This window comes from Lottia gigantea (assembly GCF_000327385.1).
Source record: "Lottia gigantea unplaced genomic scaffold LOTGIsca_151, whole genome shotgun sequence".
NCBI classification, from domain to species: domain Eukaryota; kingdom Metazoa; phylum Mollusca; class Gastropoda; family Lottiidae; genus Lottia; species Lottia gigantea.
This window is the reverse complement of record NW_008707814.1, coordinates 425,719-450,625: the sequence shown is the minus strand read 5'-3', so window position 1 is coordinate 450,625 and position 24,907 is coordinate 425,719. Positions and strand designations below refer to the sequence as shown.

The 24,907-nt window shown below is 33.3% G+C and overlaps 1 protein-coding gene across 1 annotated transcript in view; it reads right to left on the bottom strand.

Annotated features, from left to right (window-relative positions):
* The window catches only part of LOTGIDRAFT_140809 (hypothetical protein), a gene marked incomplete at both ends in the record, with an annotated part of 62,050 nt that overhangs the window by 25,443 nt on the left and 11,700 nt on the right, over positions 1–24,907 (bottom strand). Inside the window, one exon of the mRNA XM_009050679.1 lies at positions 33–144. Within this exon, the coding sequence (XP_009048927.1) occupies positions 33–144 (112 nt within the window). The remainder of the gene's footprint in view (positions 1–32; positions 145–24,907) is intronic.

Genomic DNA, 24,907 nt, shown 5'->3' with positions numbered 1-24,907 from the left:
TTTAGACACCAATATAATAGAGTGCGTCTTACCTGCTAAACAGATCGATATTGAAGAAAACATATTCTCCATTATCAAAATTTAACTCATGGGCTTTTATCATGATTTCTCTGATGGACGATGGTGAGGCACATAAAATAATAACTGAAAATAGAAAGAATTAGAGAATTATGACTCAAGCAAAAGAACAAAAATCGTCTTGATGGTTTGGTATAACCGGGTAATTTTCATTATTGCATTTTATTTCTTTAGGTATGGTGTCAGTTGACTGGTGATTCAATACATTTTGCCGGATCCGTCGCTTTCGGCATGTCTCGCGAATGACGAGAACTAGTAGCAACTTAGGTCATATCTCGGCAATTCCATTCTCTGTGATGGACGATAAGATGTAATTCTTGCAAGAAAGTGGTACAGAATATATGGTGGCAAGAGTCGCTGCTTCTTTCAGATTCACTAAAAACAGTGATTGATCAGATACCAAAAGTTGATTGCAGTCGCTGAAAATATGGTTTTCTAATTATTTTTGTCTGGTGCGTTCAATAAAAGGAACAAAGAAATAACCAACTTTGCACTGCATAGTTTTTGTACAAGTATGTAATGTGCTTTGCGTAGTGGTCAGTGGTAGCAAGACCAAGTGATGACAATGTAAATTGTTGAAACGTTGTGTACAATAAAACTAATTTGTAGTATACCATAAAATTGTGTTCTAGTAATTAATGTGATCTCTATCCCTTATGTCGCTAGAGAATTAATGAAACTTGGTGTTTCAACAACTGAAGTTGATATGTATGTTAGCAAATGCTAGCTTTTATTTATAATGTACAGGGCGCTCTGATTGAGATGAGAAAGTGTGTATTTAATATAGTTAAGAAGAATTTTAATAGCAAACTGACATCAAATACAGAAAACACATTCATTTTAAAATATCAGATTAATAATAATTTTTATAACTGGCGAAGGCGTGAAACTGTCTGGAAATTGAAAATAATAATTTCAGCATTTCATAAAAAATTACACAAGAAGTAGAACGTTCGAAATGATTATATTAATTTTGGCCAGCTGATCTCTTGTTGATCGAGAGATGAAATGCGATCCATTTATTGTGAATTTTTCAGTGAAAGTTTATGAAATATAAACACTGTTGCTGTGGTAGAACAAGTAAAATAGCACATCCTTCTGGGGATATATAATATCATGTCCTATTAATGTTATGTTAACACAGTTAGAGCAATTGTAATTGATAGAGTTGAATTCAAAATAATTTCTAACGAAGTTTTACTGCCTCTAAAATCACAATTTCCCTTTCTTAACCCCAAGAGTTATTTTCTTCTATGCTTTGAATCGGCCAAGGCCATTGATAAAAGGGAAACTTCTCAGGAAAAGGGAAATTGCAATGCTAGCGCAATAAGCTGTTATGATGCGTCAGAGTTCAAGATCCTACATTAGATACACTTTACTGTCGTCTAAAATATCAATCATTTTACTTCCAATTCGACTGGATCTCTGTGAAATCATAAATATCATTTAGAAGGTTGTGACATTAGTTAGCGCTGTCTGCAACATAATATTAGTTGATAATTTTATATATCCACACGAAGAAAGATAACACTGCAGCAGACAATATCAATTATAAAGCTATATCACAGAATAGGTACTCATTTGAACCTAAATAAGGCTTTACCAACTTATTTGAAAACTTAACAACATATATGTGTTCCAATCATTTGATTGGTAAATAACTAAAATCGATTTTAAATTATTGTATGTATTGAAATCTTAGTTAAATATTTGAAAATAAGTCAACTGATATCTAAATAACAGACAACTTAGTACAGTCTTCTAAACCCTCTAATGTAATAAATCATCTCTTGTGTTTAACAGCAGAAACAAATCTCTTCGTACCCCTAATGTTAATGCACTATCCTATGGTATTCCTCGTCTATCAATAGAACCAAAGCTCCCTGTACTTTCTTGTGGTTTTAAACCAACTTCTGGTATTCCTCGTCTACCAGAAGAACCAAAGCTCTTCGTACCCCTAATGTTAAAGGGGAACAGTCGGAATTTTCGGGGATTGATTTAGGGTCTTTATGGTGCTTTAATAGACTTAAGAAGTACTAAAACGCACGATAGCATAATCCCTTCAAATATACTTCAAACTAGAAATTTCACTGTCTATTCCTATTAGGTGTTTTCTATATATGGCATAGTCTCACTAAAATTCCTCGTCTACCAGAGGAAACAAAGCTCCTCACCCTCCCTAACGTTTATAAACCAACTTCTGATATTCCTCGCACTCGCTAACGTTTATAAACCAACTTCTGGCATTCTCGTTTACTAGCAAAAACAAAGCTCCTCACACTCCCTAACGTTTATAAACCCACTTTTGGTATCCCTCTCTACCAGACGAACCAAAGCTCCTCGTACCTCCTATAGTTTATACACTTTGTAATGGCATCCTTCGTCCACTAAAAGAACCAAAGAGCTTACTTAAAACTTTGCAGTCAACAAGTTAAATTAATGAATATTATGACACCGACCCAACTAAACTTGAAATTTTTATAAACAGTCTACGTCAACATCGCTTTTCATCCGTCATCTTTCATCTGTAACATTTTACATTATGACGAATTTATGATTTTAAACTTTTCAGATCATTTCATTTGAAAATTTCACAAAAACAACCGTTAGAAATTCACCATGCACTATTTAAGAATTGTTAATGCGCCGTAACAAATTCGTAATGAAAAGTAAGTGAAAATTTTACGCAGCTTGATTATAAGTATGAATTGTGAATAATGATCAAGAGGAGATCGAGGGGAGTTTCTCAATGGGTGGTGGTTTAAAGTATGGTAAAATCATGTCAATTGTCAGGAATAATATCTTACCTTCAAAAGGGTCATTAATTCAACCAATCACCCAGAAAATGTAGTTCCTGTAATTTCCGGAATAACTGTCATATTGATGTGCAATAGGTCGGAGACAATCGACGTTAATTCAACCAGATTACTACGCAGCGTTAAGTCTACTTTCTCATTCTTATTAAGTAGTGAAAGATAGAGGTTGAATTTTCAGTGATGTTTTCTACTAATGCGCTTTGCTGGGGAAACGTTCGGATACCCCGTTCGATCAAATATATGCCACTTTTTGGAAATTTTGATAAACCTTCAAAATAGTTTCCGATTTCTACATTGATATTTAAAGGGATTGTAAAGAGGTTTTCCAAATATTATTTGTGCATTAGGGACACTGAAGTTAGTACTACTTTGCATTAGAATATATCATATATGTAAATGCCTTTTTTTCTGATTCCATAACCTACAAGTTACATAAACTGCACCTACACTCTATATGACATCTTCACTCCACCTTATATCTGGACTGTAACAGCCATCTTTTTTGTATGATAAAATGCAGTGATTTGAGTGGATTGTACGCTAGCAAATACAGCAAATCGAAGCCCTTGACATAAAGACTGTAAACATTTATTATTTACAGATTTTCTATTGAGGCCTCAAAAGTTCTTCTTCCTTTGCGTACAATTCAATCATATGGTTGCATTTACAAACTTGTGTCACGCAAGAATTGTTGCTATTGTAGTCAAAGTATAAGACGAAGTTCATACTAGCTTGACATTGTGAGGATGACTATATAGTTGTTTTGCCACAGATCTGAATGTAGGTAATATAGTATATTTCGTTGTGTTATTTGAAGAAGGCTTATAGAAAATGAGATTAAATACAAGTGCCATAGGATCGGTAAGTTGATGAAAGGAGTGATTGAAAAATCACTTCATTTGTATTGTTCGTATTGAAAATATCTTAACTAGGTTACTATGTCGGAACAGCCAATTCAATAAGTGTTAATCGTATTGTCCTTCTTTTCTGACCAATGGTCCATTCTAAAGAGCACTTCATTGACCAAACTTAATGGCAAATTGGCTATTTCTGGAAACGGCTTACTTACGCTTGTCCAAAAGAATAATTGATATAAAAGAAAGGGAGTTGATACGTGACAGATTATTTGACGAAGTAATATTAGCTATTATTTCAGGCGACGACATTTAATTTTTTAGTCAAGAAATATTGTCAAGTTCGTGGTTATCAGATAGGCTATAAACTGCACTATTCCATGTCAATCAAAAATATCAATGACATTTAATACATTATATTATTCAACAATCTTTACCACAATTATTTTCAAGAGAATTGTATAGTCAATCAGAATTATTTCTATGACTTCACGCTTACTACAACCAGAACAATCCCTATGAAATTTTGTGTTGTGTTGTACAATTAGAATAATTGCTACATCTTTTTTGTTTTTCAATCGCTATACTGTGTTGTGTTGTACAATTAGAACAATCACCGTCGTGTTGTACAATTAGAAAAGTCACTATTCATTATAGACAACGGTATGTTGCACGAGTTTGTATATGATAAATATTTTCTAGAAAAAAATACGCATTTTGAATATAGATACACTAAAGTTTCAATACTATTCTATAATATCTGCCTGGCATCATTGTATAAGTAATCTCCGCACAATATCATACGTATACTTGAAAACGATATCGCAAACAATGTGAACGCCTTAAAATGATTGTAATTAATGGGGTATTTTTTGTAAAAAAAAAGTTTTCATTATCAAACGTCGTAAATTATTCCTGAAAATATTTCTAAAGTATGCTATTTATATCTATGTATCATCTGAATTTGTTTTAAAAGGGTTAATTAATTAAAGACGGAGACTACTATTTGTTGATTATGCAGTTTGACCTAGTTTTGGTGTTTGGCTTGATTGGTTCGGTATTATTAGTTGAAATCTTCGGAAAACGTAGGAGGCATATTTTTCTACAATTAGGTATTTATTTTACTCAAATCCATACAATAAGCTTCCAATAAGCATAACGAACTTTACGTAATGTTTTTAAATACTTTTGGAATTTAAAAGTTAACGGCTGGATATTTTGGTTAAAACTTTCAGATACGTTAAAGGCCACATTTCTCTAGATTTTGATTTTTTGACCTACAAAAAGCGGAATGTCCCTTTAAAGAGGTTTTTGAGAAACGCCTCGGAAAGTTTTCAATCATGCAAGGTCTTTGTGTCCAATTATCAGGTATAGATAAGTAGAGGCATAACGGTAAACTAGAGACTCAACCGATTATATGCGGCAGATCTGATTATAACAAAAGGTTGCAAGTATCCCGTTGTTCCACGTCCAATAACGTGGTTATTAATCTTGCATACAGTTTAATCCAGACAATTTCAATATTCTAAACATAGACTTGAGTTATCGAATTTTCCCTAAACGTGTCAGGAGAGCCACACGATTGAATGAACTTGAGACATTTGTCTTTAAAATTAATAAAAGTAATGTGACGGCTAACAAATTTCCCCGGTGTTTACATTTCGAATTTACAAATTTGAACACGTAAACTATTTCCCTATCCAGACTTAGTCAATTTCATTTGGTAGCAGGATCGGGAATTTTGATTCCACTGTCGAGGTGATATAAATAAATCTAATGTTACACCAAAGGATAGTTTGACAGTGTAACAAACGAACAAAGACATGGAATGAAACCGAATTTTATGTTCCATTGAGCCCACTAAAGATATAGCTATCTAATGAAGACGAGGAAAATCACATAATACATAAAATGATAAAAGACATCTTTCAAAAATATGTCTTCTCTTAATCTAATATGTTGCTTTTTTAGAATACAACAATAAATACGATAAAAGAAATTGGTTTGATATACGTTTGACAAAACTTTAGTCTCAGAAACGGTTTTTTTTTAAGATAAGCTAGCTAAGCTAATCAGTAATCCGAAATTTGAACCTTCAATCCAAGTGTGTATGGAATTGTCCGCGTTTGAAAGTTAAAATGACGGTTTATCTTGTCTTGTTATATATAGAAAAGTGAAAGGATTTTTGCGATTTTTTTTCTGTTCTAGTACTTCTGAAAATAATTTGCATATAATCCCAAATCAACCCCCGAAATGGCGAACCATGATCTTAAAGTCACAACTCTCTGATATATTGCATAAAAAGATTAATCACACAACAGTTCTGTTCTTAGACTAAAACCACACGTTCATAAAGACGATGTGAACTCGTAGCACTAGGCTAACTAGGCCATGTAAACAAACAACATGCCATCCTTTGAAGTTGATAACTCAAGTTAAAATGGATTAATTGATTAAGAGTTTCAATTTAGTAATGACATGAACGTGTTTATCTGGATCTTTTTTGTTACGCGCTAGGAGATTTTATGGAAAGTTGTAAAAAGGCTAACATGATAATGAAGGCCTGATATAGGCAAAGTGCGGGGAATTTAAGGACAATATGCGTTTATTGATAGTTATGTGATAAACAGAATCTGTTACTCGAGTGTCCTCTGTATCAGGAATAGTCACAGAAAGTTAATATAAAGAAACGAGAGCGGCTTGTTTCAACATAATTTTTTATTCCTTTATTCTGGCACAAAAGCTTGATTGATAGGAATAATATTTATTTTTTCCGTTGTTTTCATTTTCTTTTTTATTCATTTAATAGCATTGAATACAATAAAGAATTTTATCGTGAGTTTTGATTCGCTTTTTATAGTTGTATATCCGCTTACTTAACACGCCATTATGGAATGAAAATATAATTATGATTTATTGGTGGTTGAAGGTTTTACTGAAGGTCAATAAACGCTTTAAAAGACAATTATAGTTATATACTCATACATCAAATGTTTTGGTAGACAAATGTTAGAAAGGTTAATCTTGTATGAAGTCGTCTGAAATTCCAAGGAAACTTATAGTGCTCTCTGGTCACGTGAAGGTAGACCTGTTACTCGACATTTCTTACAAATCAAGTTTCTCTGAAATGGGATCAAGTTGACCGCCGATTGAAATAAGAATTTTCTCGTTCGATCCCACTCAATCGGCATGGCAAACACTCTTATCAGAATGTGGATCAACAACTGCTACTGGATGGTCGCTGGCTGATTTGCAGCTGCTACAGGATGGTCGCTGGCTGATTCACAGCTGCTACTGGATGGTTGCTGGCTAATTCATCAAATCGACTAACTTACTTTTGACTATTTCCAACGATTAATAAGGTTCTTTTGGACACTGCTAGATTCAAGCAGTCGTTGAAAATCAGACTTCCTCATGGCTTTATCATATATTGTAGGCCCTAGTCGACAGCAGACACCGAGGGTTTTCACATAATTATCTATTAAATTGAGACTCTGGGCTACATTGAAATTGTAAAAAAAACTCTGAACGCCAAAACGAGTAAATACTTTCATTAAAATTAATCTTTTATTAAATTTACATGTAAAGTTTCTGAATTACCACATTACATCGAATTTATTACCTTTTAGTCTGCGGGGTACATGAAATAAATCTTAACTGATCCTTGGAGCAAATTGTCACATTTTTCCTGTTTGTGAGACGCTCTTGAGACGTGTTATTTAATTTCTGTATAGATCTCATTTTTATCTTAAAATATTTTTAGTGTTGGCTAATCTAATAGAGGAATGTTAGTCTGGGTATAGTTGAAGAATCTTTGCTGAAATAACTAATAAATCTGATTTAGAGTCCAACGAATCAGCATAAATCGAATGTACTATTCCGAAGTAATTTCCATTGATATTGGAATCATTTGCAGGAATTCTATATATGGTCTGAATGAGGCGTTTGAGTCACTCGTCCATTTTGGAAGTTAAATTCATATTTCCAGGCAATGGAAATCAATACAGCAACTACCCGATCAATTTGTTATGCAAATACCGGTATTGAATATATATTTTTTGACCCCGAGGGTCTACCTCCCCAACCTTGATTTTATTTAATTCGACATCAAACAAATTACGCAAAATTATTTTTCTTTTTATTAAATAGCAACGTCTCACTCTTTTCATTTAGTTTTTTATTGTGTAATGTAATATGTCTTTATGACATGCAAATTAGATTAGAGGTCCTGATAATAAAAATTGCCTAGTATGAAACTTGACAGACTAAATTATGTGTAACTATGATAGATTCGACAATAATAGTGATAGAATTATGATTCAAGTCATACTAAGCTTTCACTGACAGCAATGCCCGTTCAAGTCCTAATAGTATTGAGGAGTGAGTTTTATTGTTTTCGATGTCGCTATGAAGAGTTTAGGTGAGGTAGAAGGTATACAGTGTGGTACTAGATCATTGACACTTCAGAAACTAGAAAAAAAATTGTGTCCTAACACGTGCCTCTTTTATATTCTGGTACTAATGTTTCGCCAAAATGTTGTTTGGATTCCGGGTTTCGTTTTGCAGTTTTGATCGTTAGTACTATAATATAGATTAGATCGTCACGCAATGTACAACCATCCCTTGTCTTTTTCGAGTTCCTAAATGTACATTTAAACTTGTACCAATTGTCACTAATATTCAGCGCTACCCAGAACCCACCTTTAAGCATTCCGCTGACTTAATACAAATGACTGTAAACTTAAATCCAAGTCTTGTCGCTGAAAGTGAAAATGTCAAGCCGAATACAAAGGGCATGGGCCATTATTTTTTCCCTTCATTCATTCATCAACTATCATATCAAACTAGCCGATATAAGGTGTTTTTGTAAATACACATATTCAGATAGATATCCAGTGACATTTCGCGACGAAATTCTAAAATTACTAGATGCTGAAAAACTAACGGATGTTAACCAGCGAGGGATACTGATTCACCCACAACTGGGTTGAGTTCTACAATAACATTTTTGTTAATGGTTTGTGTGTTGCTTAAAAACTCATTTTGAATATCTTTGGGGAAAATAAAGAGTTGTCAAGGGTTTATCTTGATTAATCAAGTCTATAAACTAACTGTCTCAAGGGTTCCTAATGTCGACTATATTTTCTAATGAAGCCAGTGTCCTTTAACATCGGTCAATATGGGAGGAAAATAGACGTGTAATATAAATGTCAATGGTATCATTAACATTCCTTATAATAACAAATTACCACTGCTAAGTATTATGATGTCTTTAGAAAATCAGTGGAACAGGACACAAGTTCCAAATTGATACTATAGTTCGACTTGATAGATTAAAATCGAGGCTATCATATTTACCAGAACCACGATCGAATCCTGATGTAACCTTGAGGCATTTAAGTCTATTTTATCAGTGGCCCTGGTAACTTTGTCTATTGGGTGGTATAAAAATCTTATTTTATCGTTTCTGTACCTTTACCCAAAATTCAATCCAATTTGACCTGTAATGATTTTGAGTGATGCGGATGTTATTTTGATGTGTTATAGACCTATGTTTGCATCCATTGCTAACTGGAGTATGATGATATAAAGGACTACTTTACTAATATAAGATTTGAACAACATTTAGAAGTGGAGAGTAGATATAACAAAAAACACAAGGGGTATGGTATAACTCACTTATTTCTTCTTTCCTATAACCCTTGTGTTTTTGTTATATCTACTTTACTAATAGCGTATGTTACATGTCCTTGCTAGTTGGAAACATCATCCAGTTTGTTTCATTACATTTCATGACGTCAACTTTATAATTATTTTTAATCGTAATAACATTTCAATCTTCTGCACATAATTCAACATATAATTTAATCTTTGGTCTGAAGATTCAACTAAATTCGACCATTTGCTCCTCAGACGTAAACATTAATTATGTCTATTGTCTATAACCTTTATCGTATCTAATCGTATTGGTAAACATCTGATTACCGCCCGGTTTAATTCGAATGTGTTATTTTATTCTTTAAAAAGTAGGAGAACGTCAACATCCGATTTGGATAAAAAGTAAAACCCTTAATAAATCTTGACAATTATAGACATCATATGAATGTACCATCATTTCTCATTTCACCAGAATCATTATTTTGACAGTCTTCTTCCATCAGTTAAGAGTTTACTAATAACGTAAATTTTTTTACATGCACATTCAATGTCCACCTAAAACTTTTCAGTCAATATAGCTATGCATGATATAATGGCCAAAGAAGCTCCGGGTAAATCAAAAATAGAAGTTCTGCTACGTTTATTGAGGGGTTTATTTAACCGTTATTCTCGTCCTTTGGTTAAGGTGTGTAATCCATTCACATCGTATCACTAATCCAGACTACTTTGTTAGTAACACCAGACATCGTTCTGTAATCTCCCACTTCCTATACCGGTTAATTTCCAACTTAATACCGAATAAATCACAATGTTTTTAATTCAGCGTTTGAAAACCTTGCAAGGATTTGAGCCAGGTCTACAGACAAAGATGATTTAGTTAATTAGAAATGTGTTTCCAACCAAGTTCCATTTAATTAGTAGGAAGTGGATAGAAGACGTAAGCTATTAGACGAAGACCACTCAAATCAATAGTGGCTATTGCAGTCAAGGTATAAGTACGAAGTTTGCAATAACTTGACATGGTAAAGATGCTCAAATTATACCAACGTTTTACTTTTAGTCCCCACACCCTTGCGATATCAGATGACACATCCATGATCATGACTACAACAGCTCCGTATTACAGGAAGTCGTATTGTTCCAGAAAAATGCGAAATCAAACAAAATACTTTTCAATAATTCTTATCAATAACAAATTGACTGATTTAACTTTGATCTTTCGATGAAATCTTGCTTCTCAATTTCCATAATGGAGCATTTTAACCGAACGATTGACTAACGACAAAGAAACTCTGATATGATCTGTTGATGTATAAATAATTCACTGTAGTGTTTAATTACCAGAACAATGGCGCCTCAACATCATATCATACAGACTTTATAAGTAATTAAACATATTAGATAGGGCCATTGAGGCTCATTAGGTAACACATTCGTGGAGGTCCATGGTACGATTCATTGTCATTGACAATCAATTTTGTCGTTCAGATTGGACACTTGGACGAAACCTTCCAAATCGTAAAGCTGGTGGATAAGAATGATATTTTCCACATGTGATAAGGCATGGTGAAAATAGATTAAGTTGATTTTCACGTCCTTCTGATATGATTGGGACATTGACATGTCCTCTGAAATTCATTCACCCACATTTAGAAATCCCTCTGGATTGTCAGATTAGCTGAACATGCTAGGAAAGTGTTAACACTGAAGAGTTTCTTTCTTACACCTTCAGATTGATACTAACACTCTAAGGTAATATAAAAGATTGATTACTGGAAAGAAGGTGTAAGGACAAACCATCATCATCTGTTGGGATTACTTAATGTCTACACCTAGCCGAGCTCGTTTCATTTATTAGTCTCACTTTACACAACTTTTTCTGGATGCAGTTATTTATTGAAACTTGGGCATTTATCACATTTTTCATTTTCCAGTAATTTCATGCATACCCAATAAAATAAACTGCTCAATCAAAGTTAGAATTATATCGGAATAAAAGGAAATTGAGTTCCGTGTCATATTTTTCTGTGTCTGTTTTGTCTCGTAAAGACGCCATGTACTATGCAATGTGTAAATTGTGTTGATAAGGAATCTGTGACATGGACAGACAATTGCCCACATGGTCTCATCTGATCAACTAGACCAATTTACAACTCTATATTACAGACACGGATAACCGTGTTAAAAATGCCAAAGGTAGTCTCAGTCTCGACCTATCAAACTTGAGATTCAGTCGCGATTGACCGTCAAACTGTCTTGGCCAATGAGTTCTCCAAAGTTCCAGTATGAGACGGAGACGCTTTGCTAATCGCTTTGATCAATATAGGATCAATACGCACTAATTATCATTCCGAAGGTCATGCTATCTTGAAAATAAACTTGTAGTTGTATATAGACTGAACGTGAGGTATAGAATAACAATGTTGGATTCAAAATACCAAACAATAAATCATTATTGTCATATTGAACGGATCGTATGTATTTCTACTGCTCTAAACCAATAAAAGGATTACACTGCTCATTAATGTAAACGATTTTGTGATCCTACGTCATCTTAATGTGCCATTAGAAGAAACTTTGATGTTTTAAATCGGCCAAAAAAAAAAACTTAAAATGTCTACAAATAATTTCCTCTAAATATCAATATGACGAACAACAGCAGATGGAATAGGCGTGAAGACCCAGATAGTCGATACTGTCCTAAACTTACCAATCTATAATTGCTCAACCATTTTATTAACACCAACAAAATGTCACTAAATACCACGAGTTTAATTTGATCGATCTAAAATTGCAGCATGCCTATTATCTAAATAATTTTTTTACTATTTTGACACTAGCTGTACATGTTGAAATATAATGAAATTAATGGAGTTTTACGTATTACTTTTCAGCACCACAGTACATTTTGAAACACCAGCTAGTCGCTTAAGTAAGTATCTTTTTCAATGCGACGCGAAATTTTACCCCTGTTACAAAACTTATGAATTATAGCCAAGAAACACAAATAACCACATTCTAGAATATTTATAACAATCAACCCTGAACATCATTAGTCAGTTTTCAGGAAAGGAAGAAGACAAGCTAACCTATCTGGATCAGTTGACGATTGTTGATGAAAGCTGAAGTCTAACTAGACTTCCGTTGAACTAGACTATCTGTATCCTTTTAACTATTGATTACATCAACTAAACGTCTATTATAATTGACAAACTCATTGAATGGTGATCTTGTCAAGTAGGGTAAACCACTACTGCTAAAATAACATTTTACTTTCTGTCAATGGAAAATAAACATTTTACTCTGACAATTAGATTATCAGGAAACACTTCCACTTATCTAGTGTTAAAGCGACGTCGAAGGTAAAGTCCAAACGGTCTACCGCGAAAGTTGTCTCTAAAGTTATGGACTATATTCAGATCGCAATATTACTATCACATGACAAATGGTTGTGAAATGCCGGAAGTAAAAGTCTCAACCAAGAAGATGTAACGAAATCTACCATTTAGAGACAGATTCAGCTTAACGGAAACTGTCGAGAATAGCCGAATGGGGAAGTTTCAGCACAAAAATGCACAATTTATGAACATGTATCGTGAATTAATATATAAAAAATCTAAAAACAAGCTGAAAAGTTATTCGAGTTGACAAGTGCGCATTGTAAAAAGGACTTCAGGAATAATGCAACTTCATTGAACTCTTTCCAGATAACAAGATAAAGAACAAAATTGTGAATTTGTAGGTTTTCGCTTATTAAGCTTAAAAATTTGTGAAGAAATTTATGTCTTATTTGCTCGTCAGCAGGGTACCAATATAGCAAAATACCGAGTCAATTCAATTACACGACGTGCTGTGAACGTTACTTGATATAAAGTAGAATAGATTATTGTAATTAGTGATATTAGGACTAGGCTATAAAAGGCAGGTTCTAATGGTAAACACAAGTCATTAGAATTTCATGAATATACTTAAAGAGTACAGAGTATCGTGATAGGAAATCTGATTCAAGCTATTTCTATTTCCTTCTGATTTATAGCCTCAAGCTCGATATACACTACATGTATCTTGACTGACCACATTTTCTAAAATCATCTCAGAATTTTTATGTGATTTCATCAGTGTTAAAGGGGTTGTAAAGAGGTTTTCTCTAATATGTGTTTGTATCGGGGAAACTGATGGCATCAATTTGTACCATTCTAATTTTCTAATTTTTCTAAAACTAAGTGTTTGATGATGACACCAATCGCAAAAAAAAAAAAATTGTAGTACATAGACCCTTTAGCGAATATATAATACATGTATATTTAAAAACACCTTCTAACAAAAAAATCTGTATCTATTTTGATCTTGATAAAATGATTGATATATAGGTAACTTCGTATGAAATTAGACTACGGGCAGATAGGGGCTGCGCCAGTAACGGTACAAATGCCCCCTACCCCCGACTACCAATCAACAAGAATTACCATGATCAGAACGAGTTTGAAGAATGCAGAAGATCGAGTAACTCGCGCCACATCCAGGGCCGAGTTTCACCGCCATGACATTCGACCCGACCAGATCTAACGAAGTATCAACAACCAAACCAACAACACAGAATTATCCAATATGAACCAATCCAACTACCAACTATTACCACTACAAACAACCACATAGTTTGCGATATCGGCATCCGCTGGAAGCGAACGTTAACTTGTCATCTACCAACAAACCAACTGCCCACCTCCCAATCGTACCCCCAACAGTTTTTCCCCATCAAAACCTTTCTCGGGAAGACTTGCTACTGCGCTATGAATTTCAACCTCACCCAAATTAAGTCACTCAGCTATTTGCATCCCCATCTGGCCGGTCAGTACTAATACCTTCAGTAAACGAAAATTTCCCTGACACCATAAGTTTGACTTTTTTGGTCGGGAGTATTTAGCCATGATCCTGGTGACCGACGGGGTGTCATGAACAACGTGACTTCTCCGCACTGATTGTTTACTACCACAGCCAGTATGTGAAAACGAACTTCTATTTTTATATATGTCAACCATCGTACATACTGTAAAGTTAAAACTACATAAATAGCCAGAATATTGATAAGATTATGAAGTAATCTCTAAAGATATATAATATGATTATATAATTTTATTATATCAGCTTATATTAATATACCAGGCAACGAATCTTATCTTATCTTAAACAGATATTCTTAACAGGCCGAGACAATTGTCATAATAAATACGATCTTATTGCACAATGCACATTTTGCAATCACACATCTTACCAAATGTCAGTGATTTTGAACATAGTCTAATACATTTTATAAGTTTCTGGATGTTTCTTGGTGAAATTAAACAGTTCTGTAAGGTCATATATTATTAGACATTTAATACCATAGAAATAAAAAAATGCAATCTTTGAACAAAACAGTTCAAAAACACTTATTTGATAAATGCCAAACAAATGTCAATTTTCTTATCTTGAAATCCTATTCATGGCACGTAATGTGAAATCAAAGACGATTTTTTACTTTTATGGACATTTATCTGTTTCCAGGAAACTACATTTAGGGTCAAAACGTACCTGCGACAAGCGAAATATGACACCATCACAAAAGACGTACCAAAGCGTTACTTTAAGCGAAAAACTTAAAACAAACACATGAATAATTACGCAACGACCGTGAAAATATCACGCTCTATGACACCAGCCGCACCGCTGCAAGTGAGTTATCATAGATGAGTAAGTGTTTCGTAATGAAAAGTGATATTTCATAATTCACACCTCTGCCAAAAGAAATCGGTGTATGATAGATTTAACTTGAACACCAATGGTCAACAGTCTTTCGTCATGATGTAACAAGATCTATAAATGAACAAATTGCTTAATGATGTAGGTAGAGCAATCTCGGCAATAATAACTGCTAGCTAAAAGGGTGTCAAAACTGATTCGCAACATCCTTGAAGCTCAGGATAAAGCTTATGAAAATCGCCAGAGGAAAGAAAATTCAAAGAACAACTTTATATTAGTATTATAACCTTATTACCAGTTTGTCAGTAATATGGTATTGTATTAGATAGTTGATGTGCTATAACTATAATTATAACCAATTTCCTAATTGTTGGAGATATAACAAGATAAAGTTAACATTTGATTGAAAGAGCATCATTAAAGTGGTTGCCTGAAAAGTCGTAACGAAGTTGACAAATTGTTTCTGTGCGTGTAGTAGGTCACTAAACAACCCAGTCTGAAAATATAAAAGATCACTTTCGAGGGCGATATCTGTAACGAACGATTCATAAGAAGCTCTATCAGTTAACACAATAGCAATGAACCCATTTATTTTATTTTCAAAAGTTGTAGTACATAGTACAATGATTGTGAGGGTTCTTGCAATTCTATTGATGACGTCACTAATCGTGAAGGGCCTTATGTGATACAAGCACATTTTGCGATAAAGGCGTCATCATACACATAAATTGAGTGGAATTGCAGGAAACAAAGATGTCTGACTGAAACTTAGAAAGGTGCAAATCGATGCTATCAATGTCCCCGATATACATAAAAAAATTTAAAAAATCTCTTTACAATCCCTTTAACTGTGATATGCCACTAAATCTATCCATCATAAAGATAGCTTGCTTGGCAAAGTAACATACGCCCACTGGCAGCTGTCAGAAATGATAAAACAGTCTTTGGTGACTGAAGTATGAATTTTCACATATTAAATAAAATTTTCATAGTTTGAATTCAATGATACATATATTTACTACCAGTTATTTATGCTGAGAAAGACCATTAAATTTTTAAAAATCAGTATCAATAACCCAAATTCATCAATCAAAATCAATTGAAAACTGTAGTCTCACAAACAAATTTTGACGCGTTTTTCCTTAGTCAAGGGCCATAACATTTCCATGTGGTCGTATAAAAAGCAACTGATATTACCCATTTCAATTATGAGACAAAGCAACAGTTTTAATAATGCAAATAGTTTTTGATGTTATTTCTTGTATGAATTTTATACCATGATGTTATTGTAGTTCATAAAACCAAGTGTGACTGTCCACGCTCGTATTGTTAAGAAATATTAGATATATTTCCAACGAATGTAAATTATAGCAATCGAATAGATTAAATTCTGTATTTTATCGCCTCTTCTGTTCAAATATCTTGATGTTTATTGCATGATTCATGACCGTTCTATGCTCTACAATGTCGAATTTAGTATAATTTCGAATTCCAAATGAATTGAAATAAAAGGCAAGTATAAAAAAAAGATTTCAACTTTCTATCCTTGGCTTAGTTTTAAGTCGATTGCTTCAAACCATCACAGTTGACATTTACATACATGACAGTTGACTGAAAACCCCAATTGGATTTTTTTTTAAACTTTTAACCTGATATATCTCATAATCCGCCGAGTATTCCAGTGCACGATTTACAAATTAAAGCACACTTTGTATTAAACAATTTCGATGGAAACTATGTAAGTATATTGTAATGAGGTTTTCACACGATCGTATCCAAAGTTGTTTGACTATATCTTATTATACCGTTTCGAGTTAATTGTTTTGTGTTGAGATTTCTTGATAAATATCCACAATATTTCATAGATTGCAAGTGATTGGCCGTTATATGAATCATATTATGAATTCACTGCAAGATTTGTATTCAAATTTCAATATAACCGTGTACTGAGAAATCACTGCAAACTAAAATCAATCAATACCTAAAAACTAACCTATCTAATTCCAGTACCAATGAAACAGAATGGAGATTAACGAAGAAACTTCTCAGCTGGTCTATACCACATTTTCCAATATTTCAATTCATCCTAGGCCAGTACTTTTGGAAGACTCAAACCCTCCTTATCCCAAAAATCACCTCTTTCTGATTAAGAAACAATCTTAAAAGTAATGAGTTATGAATATATTGTTCGTCTTTACATTACATTGTTGCAGAAATTACAACATAGCAAGGCAACATATTTTACTACTATTGAATTTAATCAATAGATATAACTTACCAAATTAGCTATCAATAATTGACATTTCCATTAACACCTTGTAATAAATAGATTAGACCATCACTATCCATTGAGGACATTCCGAGCCACATGTACTTCTAAATGGGAAATCTTTGTCGAGGTCATTAATAATTATATTCATTTCAAATCAATGAGCCGAAGAGCTTTCATTATCTCTTTAGTCATTTCTTATAATAACAAGGGACTGCCATATAATATGGTCTATTAGTCATTGGAACTGCTTGTTCCGTATCGAATGATAATGTGCTATCAACACCAGTTTCCTGGTACTGGACTTGTAAGATGCCAAGGAAGAAATCTCCGCGAACTTTAGATGAATCTATATATATTTTCCTTAATGATACCCAAATTCAATTCTAATTAATGAATACAGTGATTTATCTTCCTTTACCCCCATTTTTAGTTAATAAAGATGGACAACATGTCATGAGAGGAATTTGAAAAGACGGTGATATCAGCTTACTATTCAACTGTTTAGTAACTTATTGTCCCATCTGAACGACTTGACCATTTTCCCATATTAAACCCTCTGAAATGGGAAAAGGTTATCATCTGGACTTATGTCGTGTTCGAACACTACAGGTCTAACTGGGCTACTCTGATACCCGTAAGTCTACATGAATAACCTTATGATAAATGCTAAAAACCAACATTTGATATTATATATTTTGACTAGAACTACACGACAGAATCTGATTCAAGAACTAATTAAGCTGAGATGAGACTCGAGAATCTGTTAGATTGAAAACAAAGAAACGTGCTGTGAAACTAGTTTACAAACTTAAAGCATTTCTCTATTCCCAAGTCTTGTGTCAAATTGAAATTCAGGTTTAACTTGAGTTCGGAAATTAGCCAGAAGGGAAATGTTCGTTACAAAACAAATCTAACAAATACTGCATACGAATATCTAATTATAGCTAGCTGGTGGTCACTCTTTTATTGATCTTTGTGGATCATCCGAAGATTTCTTACTTTACATTTTGTTTCATCTGGGGTTAATTACCCCCAAGGAAGGATAATGACGAGCATTGTAGTCCAAAATTAATATTTTTACAATTATAATTTGAGTTGGTATATTCAGTCAGGCTATATTCTCCCACAATATTGCATGAGAAAATCACGAAATAGTAAGGTTTTACGAGGGAAAGGAGGCGTAATGCAATCGATTAAGGATCCCGAAAGGGGGTAATAGAAAGAAACACAGTTTTAAACCCCAGTTTTATCTTAATTGGATAACACATCAATCTGACTAGTTACAAAAGGAACGAAAAACTCACTTCCTTGTGTTTCTAAAACTGAGAATCTAATTTAAAAGAATCCCGACAGAGCTGGAAATTGAGCATTAATAGAAATGTTCATCACTTCCGCTTCGAAAATGTGAGGCATATTAAATAGATAATTTTTTATCTTGCACTATAATTGATCCTAGGATACATGGTCATAGGAAGTCAGCATAACGAAAACTCACAGAACATGCACTGGCTGAAAGACAACTATACTTAAGAAGAAACAGCATTTATCGTTTGTCTTGCCTCTGCCCGATATACCTTCTGCAATATTTTACTTGATACTTGCATCTGTTGCATTATCGACAAAAAAAGAGAAGCGAGCAAAAATCAAATACATGTACTTCGATATCATTAATTTTTCAGTTGAATTAATATTAGAAAATGTTATGTACTGAATAAGAAGAATACGGAAAAGGACAAGACGCCAGTTTGACATTTCACTCTCAGAATGATGCTTCTCTCAGACAAACAGACAAATAAAACTGTTCCGGGTTGAGCCCGAAGAGTAGTAATGTATATTATAAGAATGATTTTTATGAAGATATTAAAGATGTGGTGTCCAATGCTGTGTAACCAGACAAATCAGAAAGTAATAATTAATTCATAATATCTAACCGTCTATTCCAATGCAACTTAAATTCCTATTCAAGTATTGCTTTTATGAAATGAAACTCTGTGTCGGATACTAAGTGCTTGTTCTGGTGTGTAATATTTGTCAAACCTTTCGTTGAAACGAATACATTTTCACGAAAATACAATAACAAAATATTTTTACTGTTTAATTCGTGCTCAATGCATCAATTGTAGAGCGATATAGATATATTAAAACAGAACCTTAAGCATGTTGTAACACAGACTTTCACGCTGTTTGATCTTTCAATGAAATAATCATAGACTTTACGGATATTATTAAAAAAAATGCATAGATTTAGTAGCATACCATTTGTAGACACCTTCGCTATGTTTACCATTGTCTAGGATTAACAATAACCAATCATCTCTTTACTTCCACCACAAGAACCTAAACTAACACACCTGCCACTAAACTGCCTTCTAAAATGGCCGATTCCAACTATTATTGAAATACTGTGGCCTAGCACAGTGTCTCAGCAACATCGAGTACGTTTTCGTCATGAATGACATAAATAGATAGGAAGGAGCAGCATTTCTTAATGAAAAAAGTCTCAGTTTAACGAGGGTCTTTCCTACCAACTGGTCGTTTGCCAAACCTCTTGACATAGCTCTTATCCAAACCCCTTTACAGCTGGGTCGAATCGAATACTGAGGAAAACTGACTTATTCAAGGTATAATTACCAGACTTTCACATGAACGTGATTAATAAACGACAAGCTCTGCCAAATGTTGAAATTGCTTTTCTGGACATTTCCCTTTAATCATAACATAAATCCGCCCCAACCAATCTCTTATTCAACTGAAACATGTACTAAATACAACGTTTCCTGTCCAATTACCTCATATCTTTATTCTGATATTGACTATTCGTCTGATCTATCCTCTATGAAGTATTCCATAATTGCCAATTATTATTCATATTCATTCCTTATGCTATTCAGTTAAATTGTTAATTGAGTCGTATTCAGACAGAAAACCAGTCAAGACATAGCGTAACGTTACTTTCAAAATACATATCTTCTCGTTTCAGACATGATTCTAAGTGATCGTGCTCCTATTAAGACAATAAATGATCTTAAGGATGCGACTACTAGAAAATAAACGCATATAAATGTTGATGTAAATTGCTTTATTTGTATAATTTAGACATGAAAAATAGAACGCTTAACAAATCTTAATATTATTAACAATAGCGAAAAGCCACAATAATCCGTCTGAAACAATAGCTGTAAAAGAAGATGGTCAGGTAAAACTGAAGGAAGGGAATTCACCTTAGAAATTTATGAAGCATCACAGCACGATTTCAGTTTCCCTCTTTTAATTTTCTAAAGCTATTTTTTTCTTGAAATTCCACTACTCGATCAACGAAATCAACATAACTATTGTCTATAATTATGTACATGGAATCCCGTCATAGTTTTAATTATTCAGCTAAAATGTAAGCCGACACAAAAGATGATATCAACCGCTGAACTCTTTGTTCGGTCAACCAAAACCTCAATGTTCACGGTCGGGTGTATGGAATTCATTTTTGTATTAAATTATTCAAATTTAATTCAAACAATATATGTCAGTAACCATGCTGTTCAGTCTAATAAACTCAACCGGCTGACTGCTTAGTCACAGACTTGCAGGAATCAGGTCTATTGACTAACAATCTCATAAAATAAAAATGTATAGTCTACATTGTAATCTAACAAGTTTTCTGTCAAAAGCCTGTGATGTAAAACCCGTTTCTGAATAAAAAAAATAAAAAATAGTGGGATACAGATCCTTAAAGTAAAGCAATGCGACAGCCTCTTTGGTTTTCGCTATCCCACATTTACCTATTTTATCAAGAAACGGGTTTTAGATGACACGCTTCGATTGGTTACAAATACAACCTTCGGGACAGGCTTTTGGTAGAAAACTTCTGAGATTACAATGTAAACTTAAGATATAAGAAAACAAAGACTGTCATCTTCAGTTAGATATGCTATGATGACCACTATTTGTTGAGATAACGATTCTAATGAATTATTTATATTTGTGTATATCATTTGTTTATCACTTGTCTTGTAATCTAAGTACTGGACTAACTGAATATCTTATCTTCTGTATTATAATAACATAACTATGTATTATCTTGATTGATCTGAGATAACCGTTGACTCTATTAGATCTATTCCAGATTTCACTTATAATAACTGTAGTTGTCTACACCAAATGAATTCACATGAATAACAAATGATACAATGCGGAAAAACATTACCAAGTGACGGGTTTCTAAGATGACCGAAATCTCAAACCATTTTATTCGTTTATTAATTTCACTTAATGAATTATTACACAGTGTCTGTGCTTATTAGCATAAAAGCCATCAAAAGAATTTACTGTATTCTATCACTCGATGCTGTAATCGGTTAGTGTTGTAATGTATTTTCTTACTGACATGGTTTGATGAATTATTTCCTGTTCACATGTTGTGTGTCTCGCCGTATTAATCTGGACACCCTATAATAGCCATTTATTACTCTTTCAACTAGCATTTCAAAAATGTTTTGTTATATGACCACATGAAGGAAGCCGCGATCAAATTCTTTTTTTAAATTTTTGGACTGACCAATTATTGTTTAAAATCACGAACTCATCGATAGAATTCTGTAACGGTTCATTATAAACTACTAAAAAACGCCCCCTGTTCAATATAAACTGTCGACTGTTTAATATAAACTGTCACCTGTTCAATATAAACTGTCACCCGTTCAATATAAACTGCTCAGAAAAACTGTCACCTATTCATGATAATTACCAATATAAACCGCCATCAGTTAAATATAAAATGCTCATATACCTCCGCCTGTTCAATATGAAGTACTCAAATAAAACGTTTCCTGGTTATTATAAATTGTCCATATAAACCACCCTGTTCAATATAAACTGCTAATATAAAGCGCTTCCGATTCAATTTAGACTGCACATACAAACCGCCTCCTGCCAATATAAACTGCCTTCTGTTCAATATAAACCGCCTCCTGTTCAATATAAACTGCTCATATAAACTGCCACCCGTTCAATATAAACTGACAACATAAACCATCACCTTGTCAATATAAGCTGCTCATGTCAACCGCCTCCTGTTCAATATAAACTGCTCATATTAACAGCATCTTCTTCAATATACACTGCCAATATAACCGCCACCTGTTCAATAAACTGCTCATATCAACCGTCTGCTGTTCAATATAAACTGCTCATATCAAACGGCTCCTTGTTAAATGTAAACTGCTCATATAAACCAATCTCAACTGCGTATCTTCAAATATGATCCGACGTACAATAATACTACACATTCAATATAAACCTGTTAAATATAAACCGCCAACTGTTCAATGTTAACCGTCAAATTTTTGATGTTATCCGCCGATTGTTCAACGTAAGCAAGTGTGCAATATAAACCACCAACTGTTCAATATAAAACGACATATATTTAACGTAAAGTGACATAGCGGCATACTCTAAACGTAAATTTGAACGGCTGGCTGATTTAAATTCGCAATATGTAATACAGAAGTGATATGAAATAGCGAAACCTGCAAAATATGGTGATAAAACAACGATAAGTTATTTATGATATCAACAGATTGAATATAAAAGAGGTATATTTCGCCAACATCAAACAAGATAGACCATTTAATATTTATTGGAAACATTAACTCAGAGCGTTGAATCAATTGATAAGATTTTAAGATCCGACTTTAGAACTTCTTTACATATAATTTACACCCTGATTTCGTTTCCGCGTCTGAAATAATTCCAATATGATACATTAACGAATATCTTTGTAATAAACATGGGTGTTAATGTCAAGAGCTTATGAGTATAAATCTGTCTACAGAATATAAATTCAGAATTCTATATGCCGTTTTAATTTCACCTGGGATATAGTTTTAAACACAAGTTCAATTTCGGCTATTGGTATTACTTAGGATTACTTTACTAAGGGTTCTCTTGCAATTTAGTAAAACGTTATCAATGGTGATTTCCTGTAAGATAAAATACCATTTCACTCTTCAGGACTGGATATGTGGCTTTAAAACACAGCATTTCAAAACCATTTGAAGAGGATTTTTGATTCTGTTTAACCCATGTGAACTTTCAAACAGGTTTTGATCGTAAGGTGTTTGAGTTTACAAGAAGCACTGTTTTGTAACTGAATAGAATATTCCATGCAAATAATTAGATTAAATATTTCAAAGAAATTACTTGCAAGAAAATACCTTTAAGAGGCTCTTGTTACTAATAGACAATGTCCAGATCAACCTAGTTTCCCATCAAACCTACCGTAATCCATTATCAAAACTATAATTACACCGACAGTGGAATACTGAAAGACGTATTAAGTTCTAGAAGGAGTAGGAGAAGCTTCCTTTCTCACATACGTTGTATAATACAGTCGGAAGTTTGATAATGTGACTCTCTCTATATCTCTCTACGCATAAAGCGATAGCTAATTTGAATTAAGGGATCACTAGAACTCGGAATTATTGTACCGTCTATTGAATTCCTTCATATAAAGATCATTTGAATGTACCGGTAAATGATCATATATTAATAGGCTTGAATCAATATCTAGTTCTCAATACACTAGTTTCGCTTGAATGATTAACAGTCTAGTTCAAGATAACAGGAGTATGTGACATATTCTCTGAAAATTGGCAAAGTTCTTAAGTACAAATTTCAATTTGAAACCAGTTTGATATTTTTTTTACAGAGCAGAGCATGAGTTAGATTCATTTTCACTTCAATTTCAACCGATCAGTGGAACTCTTGACCAGACAAAAATCGTCGACCATTCATGTGACTATAGATGTTTGTCAAGATCTCTATTATAGTGTACTCTATGTAGAGAATCGAATTGGCGACTGTGAAAGAAACATAAGTAGAGGAAAAACATGCTCTTCAGAATAACATACGACGGAAGCCATTTAAATACATCAAAAATATTTCTAAGTGCAGATGTTCTATAAAAAACTCAATGGTATTTTTGTAGATTATAAACGTTCGTGCTATAGTGCAATATTACACCAAGTTTTAATGGAATACGGATACAGTTACTTACTCTTGACATAAACCTTAAAAGGTAAAAAAAGACGACAATCACTGTAATTTAGACCGATTGTGCACTAAGTCAGGAATATGTGCCAGCTTGATAAAAACAGGATGAATTCAACGCTGTACTTTTTTATTTTGGAAATATAAGAAGTCAATTTTTGATTTCCAATAATATTCATGAACTTTATTTTGATGATTATTTTTCAAAACAGTCTGATTTTCAAATTTATATCAAACACTTCAATACAACTATGAATATTTAAATATATATTCTAATAACTGATGGACACATTAATATTTTACTTGCACTCGTTATCTCTCCTTTCTGCACTTATAGCGGCTCGATATTTTTAGTTGAAATCTTCCGAAAAGGTAGGAAACATATTTCTGTAGAATTTGTTACAATTCTTACAGTAGTTTTCAAACCACTACTAAAAACATTGCAA